This window comes from Patagioenas fasciata, chromosome 2, assembly GCF_037038585.1.
Source record: "Patagioenas fasciata isolate bPatFas1 chromosome 2, bPatFas1.hap1, whole genome shotgun sequence".
NCBI classification, from domain to species: Eukaryota; Metazoa; Chordata; class Aves; order Columbiformes; family Columbidae; genus Patagioenas; species Patagioenas fasciata.
The window spans coordinates 144,616,773-144,636,625 of record NC_092521.1 but is presented as its reverse complement, the minus strand read 5'-3'; the positions used below and the strand labels follow the sequence as shown (position 1 = coordinate 144,636,625).

Sequence of the window (19,853 nt, the reverse complement as noted above, 5' to 3'; positions counted from 1 at the left end):
AATATATATAATGTATATTTATAGAATGCCTATTTGAATAGTGGAAAAATAATGTATATTGAAATATTGGTTGATTTGTTTTTTTTTTTTTAATTTCTACCGTCTGCTTCTTTTACTTTTTTAGTGTGTCCACAGATTCACAAATAAAGCTAAAAGAAGTCTTCAGGAAAGTGAAGCGCCCTGAAAATCTTCATCAGCAAACAGATGAGACACTGGAGGTATTGTATAGCTCAGTTGACATCTAATACATATATGCTCAGTATAATTTAGATGCTTTGCCTTCTAATATGCAATTGAAATATGGACTAATATTCAGTAGTATTAAAGTAATTATCATCTTGGCACTGCGCCATACTATTAGACAGCCCATGTTAGAGAAAAATATTTAAATTTTGCTGACAAGCATTTCTTGAAATGATGAGGAATAAAACTTGCTTTATTGGTCCCAAGTTTAATTATTATGTTTATTTTTTTTATTTCTTCTCTGAAACATGACATTTTGGTTGGGCTCCTTCTTACTAAAGTGGAAAAAAATAGTGTTTAAATTCTGGGATTTCTTCCGAAGTCTTTAAAATATTGTGACTTTAAACACTATTTAGGAAAAAAGAGTTATTTAAGTGAAATTCTAGTACTTTTGAAGTGTAGACTGCACAGTTTAGGAGAAATTTTGAAAAAGTAATCCCAAGGATCTTAGAAACCAAATGCAAATGGAAAAGACTCCATGCATTCCTCCCCTAGCACTGCTGGGAACCTGGCTCAAAAATTCTGTTTTCCCTGCATTTGACAAATCAAATAGTGCTGAAAGAAGAGTTGTTGCAAACTCAGTGTTTAAAATTCATTTTGAAGCAGAAACAAGGCAAAGTCTCTTGCCATGTTCTTTTATGTTGTGTTACAAAATTACGTGATTTGCATGAAATGAAGATAACTTAATCGAGGAAGAAATCTCTGTCAGATTGAAACTTTTTGAAATTAATGAAATAAAAGCACAAATACATTATCTGAGATTTCATTTTCTTACAGCTTGCTGAGGAAGTTGACAAGCAGAGTGATCTTGATGTTGTTCAATTGCTAGAAAAACAGTACCAAGACAGACTAGAAGAAGAAATAGCAAAGGTATTATTTTTATTTTGTTACCTAAAATACGTTTAAAGAATACTGTCATTTTCATTTGCCATTTCTGACAATTCAGACAGTTGCCATACCATGTGCTAACTTTTGTTTTATTTATTCACAAGATATTGTTTCATTCAATTTCTGAACAAGAAAGCCTTAAAAAAAATTTGGAAACATTTTGGGTTTTCTTAGTTGTCTGTCCTATTCCTAGCTCATAGTTTCTGTTTGTGTGGGTGGTGACGACAGTGTTTTACTTTAAACCTTCAAAGAAAATAGAACACATAGAACTATACTTGACAGTAGATTTTTTTCAGAAAATCCAGTTGCCAAGAGAGTGAATTTCTTGCTACTTTAGGCTTAACAGCTGATGAATTGAAAAGATTTTGCACTGTATTCTGGGACTGTATTCTAGGAAAGAGCTTCTCACATGGTTGGAAATTGGTTTACTTGGCTTAAAAAGAAATACTTAGCAATACAAAAGTTACCAGCCTGTTGTAACTGCAACTGCAGCTATTTAATGCCAGCAGAAGTTCCTTTCTGGTTCAAGTAAAATTCCTGTGGTCAATTAAAATTCAAGCACATGGCACTGCTGTCTTTATACAGCTCAAAATTTCGTGTCAGTGAAACATTTACAAAGGATGGTTGGTTAGACAGAGGAAGCTTAGCACAGCTCCGCTTATGTCAATATGCCAGGACTTTTTAAAGTCACCTTACAGAATCTTTCCTGAAAAGAACTAAAAATTCTGTGCTAAAAAATATATTTTAATTGAAAATAGCATCATAGTTTATTAAACTACCTTTAATAGAGCATGTCTGTATTTTAAGACAATTGTTGATGAGACTGGCAAGATGTCTATGTTCTTTTACCTTTCTTCTTTAAAAAAATTGAATCATAATCAGAACCTTCAGTACTTTTGTTTATATTGTTGGTGGGCAGCAATGAGATTTCTTCAAGAACAGGAGATTCCGTGAAGCATAAACTAATACAGATTTTTCTTATTTATTCAGGTAATTGTGTCGATGAGTGTAGCATTTGCCAAACAGACTGAATTGTCAAGAATTGCTAGGCAGAAAGAAGCAGCATCACAAACACAGGTTGTACATCAACAGGAAATCCATTGTGAATTTAAAAAGCAATGTGGTGAAGAAGAGGTGGATGGCCCTCATAGAAAAGCAACAGCAAAAGGCAGTAATCATGAAGAAGAATTGAAATCACTTTGCAAGGAACTCAGTGAAGAGTCTGGTGAGAGCAACTCACTTGGGGAGCAGCTTCATTCTGATAGCAAGCCTGGTTGCATAGGAGGACAGACCACACATGAACCAGTGATTTCTGAAGAAAGTTTTTCTCATGTCGAAGCGCTGATGGCAGAAGAAGCATCGGTAAGTGTAAAAAAAAATATATATGGCAGTGTGTAACACTGTATCTGAATAAGCTTTACAATGAATGTACAGTTCATTTCAATGAGAAAACTGCAAAGAAATTAATTAAGATGAAGAATCCATTTAAATATTTCCCTTTCAAAGGGGTGACGACTTTAGACCTAAATTATTTACCCCTCTTTCGTATGTTCTACCTCACTATCACTGCATCATCCTACACTGTGAAGAAAGGAATTATGACACCAGTTACATGAAGTAGATTATTTCATGGATAAAACTGTATTGCAAGCGATAAATTGTATAAAGACTTTTTGTAAGTGAGGTTATATTGTAGTGTTTATTCAAGGAACAGATTAAAAATAGAATTTAAAGAGTCTGAGTACCTGAGGACAAAAATTATGAAAGTAATACATAAAATACATATTTAGCATTGCACAAACATGGGGTGAGGGGTGAAGTGTGGAATAAACATGGTGGAAAACCATCACAAATCTTTACTCCACAATTTCATCCTAGGTTTATTTTTTAATTAATTTTGGCACTAGTTGAAGCAAAGTTACACTTTGAAATTTGTGTAACAGTAAAGTATCCTGATCTTGTATTATCTTGATAGTGAATGAACTAATATTTCTGTTGTGTGTGATACTGCTCTCTCAAACTGCTGATGTTGTTCACACACACACACATGCATGTTTGTGAGCCACTGTATTTGCCGTTGAGATCCCCACCAGCTAAAAAGAATAAGGGTTTACACTGTTAACATTTTTTTTTTAAAATCTTGTATTTTAAATGGAGAATAATTCAAAGTCTCGACCTTCCAAGAAGCAGGCAACAAGATAATGCTTTCATGACAGCTACTTTAATTTCTGAAAGTATTTCCTAAAATTTATTTAAATATTTACTAGAAACTGTCACTGAACATAAAATGCTAAAATATTTCCAATATTTCAGCACTACAGTGAGATGACGGCATCAGACACAGAAACATCAAGTCAGTTGTTGTTATATGAGGAACGTTTGGAAGACATGAGACAAGAACTGGTACGGCAATATCAGGAACACCAGCAGGCAACCGAATTATTGAGGCAAGGGCACATGCAGCAGATGGAACGTCAAAAAGAAAATCAAGATCAACTCTTAGCAGAGCTTGAGAGTCTTAAACTGCAACTAGCTGAGGTAATATGGGGTTGAACTTAACAAGTTAACATGGTTTAACAAAGGGACATCACCAGGCAGATTTAAATTTATTTATACTGGTGTATGTAGATTATTATACTTGCTTATCTCTATATATTGACACACGCATGTGTTTACTATATGCATGCACGCACACACATATCTATTTGTGTGTATATATACAAATACACGTATGCATGTTTGTATAAAAGTCATATTTCTTTAATCAAAGCTCAGTGTAGTGATGGATGAATTTAGACTTCTGCAAAGGTGGAGAAAGCTGCAGTGCTGCACAGCGGCCAGAAGAGTGAGTGAGTGAGTGAGTGAGTGAGTGAGTGAGTGAGTGAGTGAGTGAGTGAGTGAGTGCAGATGTGTTGTAACCCTGACACCTTCCAGATACATGACCCTGTGCAGGATGCAGACTGCCATCCGTTTACATCAATGAAGCCACCAGCCATGGCTAGGAATACTGCATAATTCTTAATTTTTTCTCATCACTTGGTCCAAACTTGAACTGTATTGGTGACTTCCTACAATGTGGGATTTACTGGGAAACTCCAGTGTTTCTTTGCGTTTTTAAACGTAATTTGCTGTCACTCTGCATCTATTCAAAGCCTATAGTAGGTATGCTAATGAAATTCATTAATTGATCTTAATAATTAAGTCTTCAAAAATGTTATTTATAGACTTTTCTTCAAGGATTCCTTCCACTGAAAGACAAAGTGAACAGAATCCAGGAGAATTTGTCTTGCTCTGATGTAATTTCAACAATGTGACATTACAGAAATGCACATGCAAATAGTAATCAGTGAATTATAAAGTTCTTTCAGTTTACTATGGAGTGGAGGTGTAGGTTCCTTCAGAGCTTATTGAGATCTGGTTCTGTTCTGTTTAAGTCTGGACTCAAGGAGCCAGGGAATCTAAAGAGCCAGTCACTTGTATCATAGGTGGCTTTTCCAGCAATGTGAGGTGTCTGTTTCTCCTGGCTGCTTTGTAGGTGTCTTTCTATCATTTATCCTGATAATCTTTCCTTTTGATATATATACATCGTTTCTTCTTTTTCCTCTTTGTCAATATGCAACTGTATCTTTCATCAGGTGTTGCCAATTCCTGAAAGTGATGAAAAACATAAGTAGAACTTATGCTGCTGGCTATTTTCCAGTTTTTAATGCCATGGATGGTTTATCTTTAAGAGCCACACAGGAATATACGCATTGCATTTAAGCTGTGAACACTTCTAGCTCTTCTAAAAGAGAGTGTGTGTAGACTTTTTTTAATAAAAATAACTCTTTTTCATCTATTTCTTGTTCAAAACACATACTGTAGCATGTAGCGTTTAGGAATTAACCTTCCAGTTTGCATTGTGACCCCTGTGTTTCATAAAGAGTATACAAACTGTATGAAAATCTTAAAAGTGTAAGGTACCAAAGGTATTTATTAGCTGTATTCCATTCCAGAAAGCTTTCAATGTCTCTATAACCATTTAAAGTGAACAGAAATTTCATTGTGCAAAATATGTAAAAAATTAGAAGCAACAGGACTGTCTAATTCTCAGAAGCTTAAAAAATTTGTGTGCCTCTATAACACTTCTTTCTTAGCGTGTCTCAATGGAGAATGACAGCCTGGTTGCGGAGAGAGAGAGAATGCTTTTAGAAGAACTGGAATCCTTAAAACAACATTCTGTACCCGGAAAAGAGAGGCTGTTTTGTGAGCTACAGAACAATAGCACACAGACAGAGGTAACTATGGACTTTGACTTTCTTAGCAGCTGTGGCATGTAAAACGAGCAAGATTCCTTTACGCTGCAACTCTTTTTATGTAACATATTTCCTTAAAAGATGTTGGATATTGCTTGAACAGAGCAGGTTTAAGAATCAAGAGATGGTACTGGTAGACATGTTTTTTTCCTTCAGGTAAGCAGAAGCTAGTTAAACAGTTTGAAGGTTGGGGTTATTACTGTAGCTATTTACTCAGGTGAACTTGCATTTTCATATTGCTATAGCAACACCCAGCAGAAAGTATGAGGACTGTTTAATCAGCCTTACAGAGTTCTTTCTCATAGGCCCTGCCTTGGATTTCCTGTTTTGTTTTAGTTAATTTTTCCACATAGGAAGAGTGTTTCTTGATATGTAATTCGGTGCAGTTCTATTAACAAACATTAACAAACATTAACAAACTGAATGTAAGAAGAATATGTTGATTCCGGCATGACAGGATTTCTGTTCTTTCTATCCTCTCTCCCTCTGCAAAAACTTACTCAGAATGAAAATGAAAACAAAAACGATGTTAGAGAGCAGACCTTTGAGGATGAAGATGGAGGAAGAAAACCTGATGAAACATCGTCAGCTCTTCTTTCTAAAGAAAGGTGCTTAGAACTGTTAAGAAAACATTATTTTTTCAAAAAATTTGAGAATCATGTTAGTGTTGTTAAATTAATATTTATAAGCTTTATTCTGACAGATGATAATGGTATTTTTAAGTTTACATACTTCAGATGTAACGTCTTATTTTTTATAAAGCCTAAAAATGTAATAGAGACAAATCTTAGCCTATTTTACTGTATCTTTCATATTGCACACATAAAGAATCATATACATTATTCATACACATGTATTTTGATACACATTGTAGGTACATATATGAAATAAGTTTATATGAATATAGTTGTTGTGTTTGATAATAGCTTTTGACTATTAAGTAACTTTTTTGATCTGTGCAGGTCTCCTCATTTTGAGAAGAGAGTAAGTTTGAATTGAATACCAGGCAAATGTAGACCTCTGCTTTAAAATTATAACTAGATAAAGTACCAAGATAAAAGTACAAATATTGATAAATAGTTTTGCTTGTTACATATTTTGTAAAAGGAATTACTTTTAACACAAATGTGCCTTTACAATTTATGTATATGCTGTGGGTTTTAGTCTTCAAAAATAAATCTTAATTTTACTGTTTCAACTGCAAGTCTTTCCTGGTTGCAAGGATGTATAAGGGGTAAAAAACACTTTGAAAGCAGGGGAAGATCAAAGGACTGATCAATTTCTGTCCTGCAGGGATATTTTTCAGAAGGCTAATGAGAAGCTCATGAAGATACTTTTAGAAGTTGTGAAGACAACTGTGGCCATGGAGGAGACAATTGGTCGCCATGTTCTCAGGTTACTGGATCAGACTGGGAAAGTCCAACCTTCCAAACCAGCTGGATGGGACACAGAAACAGAAGAGTCAGTAAAACCTTGTATCCATGTGGGGTATGAAAAAGGTACTACTTGCATGGTTTCCTGTTTCATAACAGGTAGCATTTACATACTTTTATTATATATTGAAATAACTTTAGTTTTGAAATTTTTAATTAAAAATAAACTTTTTTCTTTTAAAAATACTTGTAATTTGAATGCATATATCTACTTAAGAGACAACATTTCAGGTGTTGTCTGCGTCATGTTCCAAGCCAGTTACAACTCAGATCTAGGGTCCTGTTGGAAAGCCTGGAAGAAAATGGGAAAATTATTAAGAAATACAAAAATAAATATGTTCCCATTGAAGGAGGCAAAGAGAAAGAGATTGAAACATAGCTTCATGGCATCTTCCAGCAACTTTACACCTTCCTCTGTATGTATGGGGATTGGGAACTAGTGTCAAAGACGCTAGTTCACTTAACATACATAGGGATGTTACTGGTCACTGGGGCCAGCTGTCGTGGGACTGCCAGTATATATATATATGCCTTTGGGCTGCTTTAGCCTCCTAGAGAGGATGATTGCATGCAAATAGCCTTTTAGAAACAGTTCCAGGAACTTTCTCACTTCCAAGGCTTGCCCGTCAGCTGTTTGGAGGAGTGCTACTTGGCACAAGCTTAAAGGAGTATTTTAACATTGGAGTTCATTGCTTACCAGTGTCTAAGAACTCTCCCAGACTCTGATTAATTTCTTGTGATTGTACTGGGACAGTGTATGTCCGTTTCTCTTTTGGGCAAGAAGAGGCACTCTGTCACATTGCCATTTAGGTACCATTTAGGTTGTGTACATTCATCCTGGATCTTTTGGGTGACAATGTACAACAGATCAGCCTGAAACACATCTGGATTTGGCTGGAATTACAACTATGGTGAATGAGGAAAAAAAATTGAAGTAAAATACTACATTTCAGTTTTAAGAAAGCGTCTACTACAAAGTAGTTATACAAATGGTGAATGAAGATGAACTTCTTTCATTAAAAATACAGATTATTAAATATTATTGATTCCTTCCAGCTTATAATATAGGTTACACTTAGCCTTCGGCAAGTTAAGACATTATGTATGACTTTGTAGCACAGTGACATCTTAGCTGATTACTGAAAAGGTTATCTGTGGTGAAATGTAGTCTAAGAGTTCTTGAATTTTGCAAGTTAACAGCACTCATGCTACTAATGCCATTTCATTAAAAAAACCTCATAACTTTTGTTTTCTGCGCATTTCACTGTATTTAATTGTGAGGAAAATTATGTTTTGAAAGCTTCTGGCCTTTATTTTTTATACTTGTCCAGGAGACCCTAAAGATTGTAGTTGAAGGAATCACTTCTTTCAAAGGGAAGTATTCTTGCACTTTACTTTGGGATGGGAAGTGAACAGAGTTTGCTTATGTTAAAGTAGTTAAAAGTATCTTCAGCTACTGGCAACTATTTTCCACACAGTCTTCTAGCCATATGGTAAAAGGAGCAATGACCAGGCTCAGAGTTCACCTGCACCTCCTCATGTGTTCTGAGGTAGCCTTAAAATCTATATAAACTGTACCTTAAATAAGTTTTCTATATTAAACCCAGCAGTTTATAAATATTCTTTGTATTCTTTGTGTTCTCATTGTATAGTCTGAGGTGTGTAAAAACCATTGGGATTTTCACAACATACGTTGCCCAAAGAAATACCAATGTGTTCTGGTTGTGAAGGCAGCGCTCACAGGTTGTCAGTTCTGTGTGTTGTGGTGTTCTCCAGTGCATTCACTGAACCTAGTTCATGGCTATGCTGTGCCTATTCAGAGAGCAGGCACTGTTGCTTTTCTCCCTCATTCTTACGTGGTGAGAATATTGCTCCCTTTTCTCAGATAACAAATACATAACTATATATGCTGAGTGCTCATACATAATGGTTACCTCAGTACTCTCGTATGTGCTTGCTCTGCACAGGCACGTATAGTGCACAGTACATTTATTCGCCTTTTGCTCCTGCACAGCGATGTGTATACCTGTATTTATCACTAGTTATTGGCAGTAACAATTCTTAACATGGATTACTTGCATTGCATATATGTAGAAAAGCACAGTTTAAAAAGCACCTTTATTTGGTATTTTGGGTGGGTACAATATAGACTTATGCCTTGCTTTTGTAATACAACTGTGTACATGCACAACAGCCCATGGAGTTGGGATTTATTGTTAGTTTCTTGTGAGACCTCCTGGTGGGAAAGTGCTCTCCTAAATAGATAATTCTATTCTATTCTGCCAGTGCTGAAGGTTGACTGTTTTAACTGTTGTGTTGGCTTTTAGTGTATTTTGAAGCAGCATGTAAAGTGTCACTGTTCTGTAACAAAGCAGTGTGTCTGTTACTGGAAAGACACTCGGCACAGAGCAGCATTCAAGCTGCCCGCGTACCAGTCGTTTATTCCAGGATTCTTTTTTGCATGTGTCCTTACATTCAGAAGTAATTATGACAAGGGGCGAAACCGAAGAAAAGAGTGGGGAATTAAGAAAACTTGAGCTTACAGTGGCTATAATCAGTGAATGTATAGTTTGTAGTGTATCCCTGAGGTTGTATTCACAGTTCTCTTTTTTTCCCTTTCAAAATGATGCAACAGCGTCCTTGCTGTGTCTGTAGTTCTGCCACTGGGGTCAGACACAGCAGCAGTCGTACTGTTTCATCAGCTGAAGTATTTGATCCTTCTTCAAATAGAAATAGGTCACGAATTCTGTTAGTGTTTTCAGCAACAGGACTGTTGTTACTAATTTCCTAGACTTCCACTGAATGGCCCAAGAGGACATAAACTTTTAATTTTTTTTTTCCCATTGTTTTCTGGGGGTAAGAAATAGGTACACACTGCTTATGTATTTTGACCTGTGCCTGTTATTGTATTTTCTAATATCTAGCCAAACAGATCTTCCTTTTTAATTACTTAGGAAATTTGTAGGAATACTAATAAAAATCTAATAATAAAATAGAAAAAACAGTGTGTTGAATGGAATTAATTCCTTCTGACCTTCTGAATGTAATCCATATTTACTGACCAGCAAAACTCAGCTTACTGTTTTTGCTGAGTTTCAGCATTTCAAAAAGCTGAATCATTAGGTCACATACTTATAACCACAACCTGATTTATTAGAGCGTATAGAAGTTTATCTGCAACCTTGCCTACATTATTGGCTAACGCAGGATTTTATTTCAAACAGGGTGTGTAAAGTTCAAATTTCAGTCGTAAAACATAGCATTGGAAGTGAACAACATTTGTGCTCAGTAATCTGGTGAGTTAATTACATCTGGAGATTTGGGGCAGGAACCGTCATGAGGGAGCCTTTGCTGTCCCCTCCCTCAGGTGTTGGACCTTGGGCAGAGTGATGCAGGTTGCTCTGAAGGACCCTGCGGGGTTATGGCATTCCTTGAACATTTAACCCTCTTACCTGCTTTCTGAGGTCCTTGTTTCCAAACAGTGTATCGGGAACAAGGTAGTAAATAGCTTTGTACGCTGAACTGCCGTAAAACTGATTTTTTTTCTGTTTTCAGCTTGTAACCACTAACCTGAATTCCTCAGTGGAATCCCAGGAGAAAACTGAGATACTAGCTCCCCATGATGCAAAATTTGTTTTGCTTCATAAATGTCAGTTGGCAGCTCATAACTTCTGAGTAAGCACTGTCTAATTAAGCACTTTTTAAAGATTTAGTGGACCATGACATCTGACGTGCTGAACTGCAAGCTTCGTGGCAAAGGAAACAATATGAACCTTTGTTAGTTTTTTGTTGTGTGGTTTGGTTTTTAGTTTTGTTTTGGTTGGTGGTTTGGTTGTTTGTTTGTTACAAGGGTAGACTTTACACAGGGAGAAGACATTTTTACTTGGGCCAGATATATTCTATTTATTTTTTACCAGCTAATAAAAAAAACGGGATCAAGAATTTCATGTTAGTTCTGTTGGGATGGGAGATTGAACTGCATTGTAAGGATTAGTAAAATGTGCATTAGGCATGCAAGTGCTGAGGTGGTTAATAAGACTTGACAACATTTCTATTTCTTGCTTCCACCATGGAAAATCTTCTGGAAAGATGCTGTACTAATATGCTGTGTACTTAGACCATTTTCAGGGGAAAAATATATGGAGACTTTCACTTTGCAGTTAGGAAGGCATTTAACATGAGCTACTGTTTTCAAGTGCAACTTTGCAGAAATTGTAATATGGGTGTGTACACTGATCATTTGCTATTGATTTTTATATTTGAGTTGCCAACCCTGTAGTATAAAAAGAATTATTATAGGTTTTGTATGCATTTGATACTTTTCGTGTTTTCTTTTTTGTGTCTTTGAGAGTAGTAAAGTTTCCATGTGCCAAGTTATACTTTAGAGGACGCTCTTTTTTTCCTTATTCATTTTTATAGTTATATTTCAGGTAAATTATGATGTTTTGCTCTGCGATTTTTCATATAACAGAATGATAGTTTAACATTGCTTTATTTTGTATTTATCCAGAAGAAATGGAAACAAGTACAAAAGAACTGACATAAACAAAACAAGAGTTTAAATTCTTGTCATTGGTTCTTGAAGGCCAAATTCTACTGCTCTGGTCAGTGGCAAGAAGTAGTTATAATATTAGCAATACTGTTAATTTAAGAGACATGTTCTGGACCTGGCTTTTAAAGGATCACATTCTGAGGAGGCATCAATGTTTTTAAGTTTTCTCTTAAAGTTTCCAAACAACCAGAAGTTCAGATGATTTTGCAACAAACTGCGAATGTTTATTTTTGTATTTGACGTACACTCATTATTGCAGAGTTCAACTGTACCTCTCAAGCAAATAATTTGCTAAAATAGAAGGGTTATACGAAATGAATTATGGGTTAACCCTGAGAAGGAAAACAGGAACATTACAGAAATAATTTGTGCTCCATCAAGAAAGAATTAGATTGTGCAATAACTAATATGTCATTGTTTTATCTTGTTTATAGCTGTGCTACTGTACTTTGGGCTTTTATTTTGTGAGATCTCTGAAGCTAAGCAGGGTCTTACCTGGTCAGTGCTTAAGATGAGTGGCCTCCAGAGAGCATCAGGTGCTGCAGTAAGTGTGTCGGTGGCTCAGCAGTGAATATGTTTTCCTGCAACCCAGTCTTTAAGCAGTACTTTGGCACAGCATTTGGAAATAATTATGCTGCTGAATGTCCATCCTAAATGAAAGTCCTTTCTGCTCTGAGGATATTAAAGCTTCTGCATCACTATTGATATTTTGAGACACCCAAAGCCAACCTAAATTTGGGTGGTGAGAAATCAGAAAGTTATTGAATAAAAACCATGAAATTGTTCATTTTACAGCCTCTTCCTGATACTGCATGGGGGTTGAATATTAGGACGTTATGGGAAAGCCCTTATGTTATACAAACCTATTGCAAATATTGAATGTACTGGCAGAAAATGACAGCCAGCCACTGCCAGGGTGACTCCACTGCAGTAGTTTGTGACTGAGGTTCCAAAGTACAGTACTCTAAAGTGCTTTGAAATCCTGTGTAGATGAAAGGTGCCATGTGAATGTATAGTCTATTCATCTGGTTATTCATTCCATTCATGCATATAGTGTGCTTCTGTTTTTTCCCTTTGGAGTGTGAAGAGAGTTTCTAACATTATATCTCACATATCTAAAGGAGATATGAAACAATAAGGGTGTAAGTACAAGAAAAAAATTACTAAATACATCTGCACTTAAAAAATCTTCGCAATTATAAGATAAAAGTAAACAAAACAAGCCTTTCTCATTTAAAATTGCTGTGGATTATTTTGTTGTATACAGGTCATATATACAGCTGCATCCATAATGAAGTAAATGCATAAATATAATTATCAGAATGCTTGCAGTTATGAAAGTATAGTAAGTAAACCAGGTGGTTAATCATGTTGCAACTTGTTAAAAATAAAAACAAACCTGAAAACTAGAATCTGACTTTCTTACTAGGCTCAAACAACATCAACAGGAGGACTCGTATTTCCAATGTTATTTGGATGTCTGGTTAAATGGCAAGAACAAGTATAAGGAAATTGTATCCAACACGAATACTAACTACATTTTTAAAGGCCATTTGTAAAATTGACCTGTTATAATTTCATTTCAGTTTCTGTAACTAAACAAACTGTTCCAGTTCAGCAGTCTCAATTCATGGAGTAACGAGGAACTCAAATTCAAAGATAACCCAGTCTGGCAACTTTATTGCCAAAGAGGCATTGACTAATCTTTCCTCATTCAGTCATGCTACTGTTTCCACAAAATAAGGGCAGGATTTTTTTGAGAAAACCTTAGGCAAAAGTGACATATAATTTTTTTTTCTTTAAAGAAACACACTAAAATATTTATTTTATTTTAAATGTATTTCAGAAATAGATTTCATTAAAAGAAACTGTCATTTTAAAAAATTTTCCATGATGACTTTTATTTCTGACACTTCAAATTTAGGAGACTAATGACATAACACGTCTTCATTTGTAAAACACAATATCAACAATAGATATGTACTATCATGACCTACTACTGTATTATTTCATACTGAAAGTGTGATTGTAAAACATCTCAGGAGTTCGCTTTCACTTGTTTGACTGAAATACAGCCCTGAGTTCTAAATATGGCGAATTTACTGTTTTCTCGATGAATTGCTGCCAGTTTAATAAATACCACACACAAACTTTGTGTCTCCTGCTTTTTGACAAGAGTGGTTGATGCCCTTAAGCTGCCTTGGCCCTTGGGCGAGTACCGGGTGTTCTGTCAGGAGGGAAAGTTACACCCTACCTGCACCGTACTTGATTTGTTCAACTACCCATTTTAATTAATTTTTACTTAACTAATAATAATGCTGAATTTGGATGTTCTGTATTCTGGTCTGTTTGTCCTGAGAAGGTGTGTGTGAATTACCTGCCTGTCTTTCCCTTTACTTGTTTGAGTCTGTGATTTTGAATCACTAACAGAACGATTTAGTGGTAATGCACACTAACATAGCTGGGCATTGGGGAAATAGTGATTGACAGGCTGGGGTTTTTTACCTGGTTATGTTTTAAAGACAATCGTGCAAGTCATTATTGAGAGTTATTCAAAATAGGAAAGGTTACTGATAGTAACAAAGGTTTGAAGCTGAGCCTCAGAGCCCAAAAGCATACTGGAAGGACATCTAATATCCTGTTAGTATCTCCTTTTCTCTCTTCCTTCTGCTTGTTTTTAGTTAACACATTGTGTACCTTGTTTGTGTAAGTTTTAGTATGCAGTATTTCCCTTTCTTTGTGACCAATACGAATATTTTAATCATTTTATGACTTGTCTTTCCAATCATAACTCAGATGTACTGTTTTTCATGTTTTGAAGTGCTAAGAGTCTGTGTGAAAAGGTTTCTATTGTTCTTCCAGAATCCTGTTCCTCGTATCATAGTGGTAGTATGGGAGATGATGACATTAACATGTGGTCAGGAGCAACAGATGAAGGACTACTGAGCCAACACCTTGCAGAAAGTGGAGTGGAAATAGATCCTGAAAATGAAGAACTCATTCTGAATATTAGTTCTCGACTACAAGCGGCTGTTGAAAAGCTTCTGGAAGCTATCAATGAAACTTCAAATCAGGTAGGGTGATGTAATAGTGAATTTTGTGTCTTGATTATTTTTTTTCTTTGTTTTTCTCATGAGTGTGTTTTTATAAGCATAAAACCTGTAGGTTTATTTCAAAAGCTGAAGCAATACTTCAGGTGCCTCCCCCAAAAAAATCTGCTCCAGTGTGGCTTAACTGATGAGTTTAGATCCATGTTAGGAATCTACTTTGGACTGCAGAGGAAGCCTGAATTGGGGCGTGTTTCTCAAACTAGGGCACTCTTTCATTGCTCATACGGGTCATGTGCATTCTGCCGCGCTCCAGAGAGGAGACAGGAGGTGTCAAGGCAGATTGAGCTGGCCCTTGTGAAGAGGGAGGATTAAGGACAACTGTGCTCGGTTCTCCTGATGAACATTTTAGTCAATTGACTGGCCAGAAAGGTGGAGTTCTTCTCCAGCTAGGGTTTAAACACAGCAGGGTGAGCACACAGCCGCCTTGCTATGAGAAAAGGAGGCTTCGCTCCTGCTTTGCCATATTTCTGTGAGGTATGAGATTGATGAATAGTCTAAAAAAAAAAAAAAAAAAGGGTGTATGGGGGCTCTTTTCTGCTTGCTGTTGGGTACTTTGTATGGTGGGAGGTTGGTCGCTCTCTGAAGTGCTTCCCTGTTTATGAAATGGGAACTGTGTACCTGTCTCAGTTCAAATCGCTCTGCTTGTAACAGGTGCTTTACTTTTAGATGATGCACATCACAATTTAAATGTATATAAGTAAATACTCTGTGTCTCACTAACTTTTTAAGTCAGTCTCCCTGGAATAACTCGGTCTTTAGAGTCAGCTCTTTAATTCCAGGGATACAGTCTGTTTCATGCTACAGACCCATCTATTAGTGAAGCTAGTAATGATATTACTTAAAAGTCATTGCAAGTCTCTGGGTGTAAGATGTGTAAATCGTAACTACTGGAAATGAAGGAGAAAAAAGCAGTGATGATGAAAGTAGTATGTAAGTTCAGTTATCTAATACTTTACAAGCTTTAAACTTTTAAGTATTTGTTGGGTTTGGAAATACTTCAAACATGAAGTTGATATTCTTTTCTTCTTAAAAAAAATTACTAATTTGTACTTAGTAAAGTTGAAAGTAATTTAAATACAATTTCAGCAAACCCCAACTCTGGTGGGGGTAGTAGGAGTAGTCTGGTGGATCTTGTGAATCAGTTTCTGTGTTGCATTTATTTGCAACAGCTTTCTTCTGTTCAAGCATGAGTTAAATTAAAAAAAGATATTTGGATTTTTTCAGCTTTCTACCTAGCATTGCATAATAACAAAAAAGGATACATGTATACTCCCATATGTGGAGTTCTTAAAATATATAGTTAGACATTTGTAGGAAATCTTGTATTTAAAGTAAAGATGATACAGAGAAGGAAAAACAATTCCAAAGTTTTACAGTAATTAAGAATTCATGCTGCAATTATAAAAGTATTATCAATTATTTGTTCCATTTGGTGCTGCCTTTTTCTGAACATTTTGCTGCTGATCTTTAAAGGCAGTAGTTTTGTGACTGGTGTTTCTACAGTTTTTTCATTATACTGTTGAAGGGAATCAGTATATTCTAGGCAATTGATCAGGAAAGTTTGCTTTCACTTCTTAGCTTTGTAGCTGAGACTTTGCCAATACCAGTAACTGTTATGGTTTGGCTCAAACACATACCCACACATTTTTTTCACAAATGTGAATTACAGAAATATGGATTTATCCCTGATGATCATATCTGGGTTTTTTTGAAGTTACTAACATGTTAATCTGTTTACACGTTCCTTCCCCCCCCCCAGCAGTATTAAGTATAAATATTGACATATTTTCTGGCTGTTCTGTAGAGGTCCTTTGCAAGCATTCAAGCTTGTCTGCTTTGTAATGTCTGTTGTTTGCTTACTAGATTATATATAGTGACTGTATGTACCAAGGGTTTGTAGATGACCTGACATTTTTAAATATTCAGAAACTGAATACTTTATAAAATACTGCAGAGTAGGAAAAAGAATCTAAAACTAATTGCAGGCAGAAAAGATTTTTAACCTTTCCTCTTAATCACTCATGTTGTACATACAAACATGTACCCATCTCATGAAATAAACTTAAAAGAGTGAGAAAAACCTGGCAAAATCTTCAAAGTAACTAGCCGAGACCTGTCTGAACACAAACTTTCAGACCTGAAGTGCGGTTTGAATCTTTTCAGGCGAGGCGTATAGTGGGTGTACTAATTCAAATTCCACCTGCTCGTATTATATATAGGTAAATAAATCAGGCCACTCCCCTGAACTCTTTCAGTTGGGAGATACGAACAGGAAACCTTTAAACTAGCAGATTTGAGAAAGTTCTTCCCGCTGAGTTAACTCCAAGAACGAGAATGAAGGCAAATAGTGACATATCTGTATTTCTCTTTCATTTGCCGTAGTGGAGATGGAAAATCGCTTTTAGTTTCTGTTCTGCTAGCTTGCTTGTCTGCTGCAGCGTACCTGTGCAGGTAAAAAAAAATGTACGCCGCCTTACCGTGGAAATTACCTCTGAGCTGCTACTGGAAGATTTCTGTTGCTTTTTCATGTGAAAAATTCCCTGCAAAGGACTTTTAGGAGTAAGCATACAAACTTTTCTTGCACCTATCTCTATTTTGGATTACTCCGCTTCTGAATTACTCTGCTTGAGAAGGTGATCTGCGGCTCCCTGCTGATTCTGAGTGGGTTTGTAACTGATAGTGCTGATCTGGGTCTTCAGACTGTTAAATGTATGGGCTCTTTTGCAAATGCCTCTTAGGGATTTCTAAAACCAGCCTAGCTAGTGCACAATACCGATGGGACAGTCGAGAAGACAGCAGCAGCGATACTTTCTGGAATGGATTCTTACCGCACCTACTGGGCATCTAATCTCTTTAATGGTCTGTGGACTGAAGGTCAAGAAGAAGATACATACGAGGTCGAATCTCGTGTGCCTTTACCATGCCCTTTTCCTTTCCCTGAACACTTGGATGAGAATAATTCTGTAGTTGTAAACACTTCAATTTTTCACTTCAGCCAAAAAAACAAGGGGCACATTTTAAAAGTTGTCTCTAAAATCTCCTTGCCTACACCTCCCTATTCAGTAAGTATAAACATTTTAAAAGAAATTGTATTTTAAAGCAGTTTAAATAGGAGAGAATGCTGTGAAAAGTGATAGAAACTTGTCTCTATCATTAAAGTTGTTATGCACTGCTGACAGGCTTTTTTCCTAGACAATTATTAATGGACACTGGAAGAGTTTTGATTATAAAATTGTCTCTGTTCATTTCTAACAAAGGAAATTTGGCAGACAGAAATATATTGAATTATAGATATTTGAGTTCTCTTTTTAAAGCACTTCAATGATACGTATTACATGGCATTTTTCTCACTGTCAGTGATGTTTGTTGGGGAGGGCTGCAATCAGTTAAAATTGTTTCTTTATAGCTTTTGTACACTGACTAGTAATGTTAAGTAGCAGAAGCTTCCCAATGGCTTCCAGTGATCCCATAGAGAAATTTCTGTTCTTGAAAAAACATGTTCATGTTTCTGCTTGTTTTTAGTTTTGCCCTCCAATATTTTTAATAATATCGCGAGTTGTTATTACTGAAAAGAACTGGAGAAAAATTTCTATTCTGAGTTTTAGTTGGAGTATTTGATGCACTTGAGCAAGCCATTTTTGTGGTTGTCTGTGTACAGTAAACCTATCATGTGTTTTCCTTTCATCTGAGATGGGTCTTTCATTAACCACTTCAAAATGCAAGAATGAAGTAAGAATGCTCTGTGATTTTTAAAATATCTCAAACCAATTCGGTATTTATATCTTTCCCTAATTCCTGTCAGAATAAATAGGTCACAGGAGTCACGTCCATCTAGAAAGGGATACTGTAGAAAAGAAATCAAATCTTTAGTTCAGTGTATTATAAAAGAAAATGTATCAGTTATTCAGCCATTCTTTTCAAAGTGTAATTTTATTTGTAAGTGGGCAATTTTGTGTTCAATGTTCTATGAAATGTTACTAACCCATTTTTCTGAGATATTCAAGCAAGCCAATCATACTAATTAACTTAGCTGGATATAGTGAGAAAGCTTTTATTTTAGGAAACTGAGAGAAAGAATATGTTGATAGTAACATCTGTGGCTTTGCTACAGTTTCTATCTTACAAATATATGCCAATATCCACAGTATTAAAGAGGAGAAGAAAGGCAAAGTGGAGGGGAACTGGAAAGATGTTATTTCATTTTCTGAAATTGTTCTTACTCAAAATAAGTTGTCTTGTTAAGCCACACTAAGAACTCATGTGTACTTCAGCTCTGACAATTTATATTTGTGTCCCTCAAAGAGGTTGTACATGTTAACAGCTGAGAAACAGAGATCTTCTTGGTAATTGACTCCAGTTTGCGGTTACCTTAGATGAATATTTTGTGTAACCAAAACTTATTAATGTTCTTTCTTTACTATTTTACTTTTGTAATTTTGATTTTGAAATTATTACTTTGTTTATGTCTAAACTAGGCAGTAAATACACGATTTGATGTATTTCAGTGTTGCCTTTGCAGTAGTTTAAGTTAGTGACACTGTGAGATTATGCTACATCTGCAGGAGTACACATTCTATATATACTCATCAGGCAAGCAGAGAAGAATCTAAAAATCCTTAATAATTCTGTTGGGTGGACAGAGCTGGAAGAAGCATTGCCTTACTGCCTTGTTCGGTATATTCAAAAGTCACATTTTCTTAAGGAGAAAAAGACATGAAAGACCACTCGTGTCCGTTTATATCAAAACTTTTGCCAGTTCTATGCAATGTTTTTTAGCCATTCTAAGTGTATGGTGCGTGATGGCTTACTCATATTTATTACAAAACTCCAATGTAAATAAAGGTGAATCTAATGTAAACTCATAAATCAGGAATTTGCCGGAACAAAGACACGGATTTAGCCAGGTGGCTCATGGAGTTCACTATAATGACAAGGCCTGTTTGCTTAGACTTGTGTACTGAGTCAGTCTTCCTATTGTGATCTGTGAATGTGTGTTCAGTAAAGAACTTACCAAATGTCCAATGAAGTTACATGAGACTTCCCATCACACTGGAAAGCAACTGTTAATTAAACAAGAATAATAGAATAGTTATTTATTGGAAATCCCGTGGTTTATCTAACTTCTGTAATTTTTTCCTGTGGTAGCTTGAACATGCTAAAATTACTCAGACAGAGCTCATTCGAGAGTCCTTCAAAAAACAACAAGAGGCCACAGAATTTATCAAATATCAGGAAGAACTACAAGAACGTCTTAATGAAGAAACCAAAGCCAGAGAGCAGTTGGCTTTGGAGCTTAGTAAAGCTGAAGGTGAGTAGCTTCAATGGCTTGTTG

General features: G+C 35.8%; 1 protein-coding gene across 6 annotated transcripts in view; it reads left to right on the top strand.

The window, feature by feature from the left end:
• The window catches only part of AKAP9 (A-kinase anchoring protein 9), a 112,913-nt gene that overhangs the window by 55,072 nt on the left and 37,988 nt on the right, over positions 1 to 19,853 (top strand). For all 6 annotated transcript variants that reach the window (XM_071805138.1, XM_071805143.1, XM_071805142.1 and 3 more), the window contains 9 exons: positions 125 to 218; positions 1,021 to 1,113; positions 2,122 to 2,493; positions 3,445 to 3,669; positions 5,268 to 5,408; positions 5,931 to 6,034; positions 6,720 to 6,925; positions 14,274 to 14,485; positions 19,667 to 19,829. In XM_071805138.1, coding sequence (XP_071661239.1) covers positions 125 to 218; positions 1,021 to 1,113; positions 2,122 to 2,493; positions 3,445 to 3,669; positions 5,268 to 5,408; positions 5,931 to 6,034; positions 6,720 to 6,925; positions 14,274 to 14,485; positions 19,667 to 19,829 — 1,610 coding nt within the window. The remainder of the gene's footprint in view (positions 1 to 124; positions 219 to 1,020; positions 1,114 to 2,121; positions 2,494 to 3,444; positions 3,670 to 5,267; positions 5,409 to 5,930; positions 6,035 to 6,719; positions 6,926 to 14,273; positions 14,486 to 19,666; positions 19,830 to 19,853) is intronic.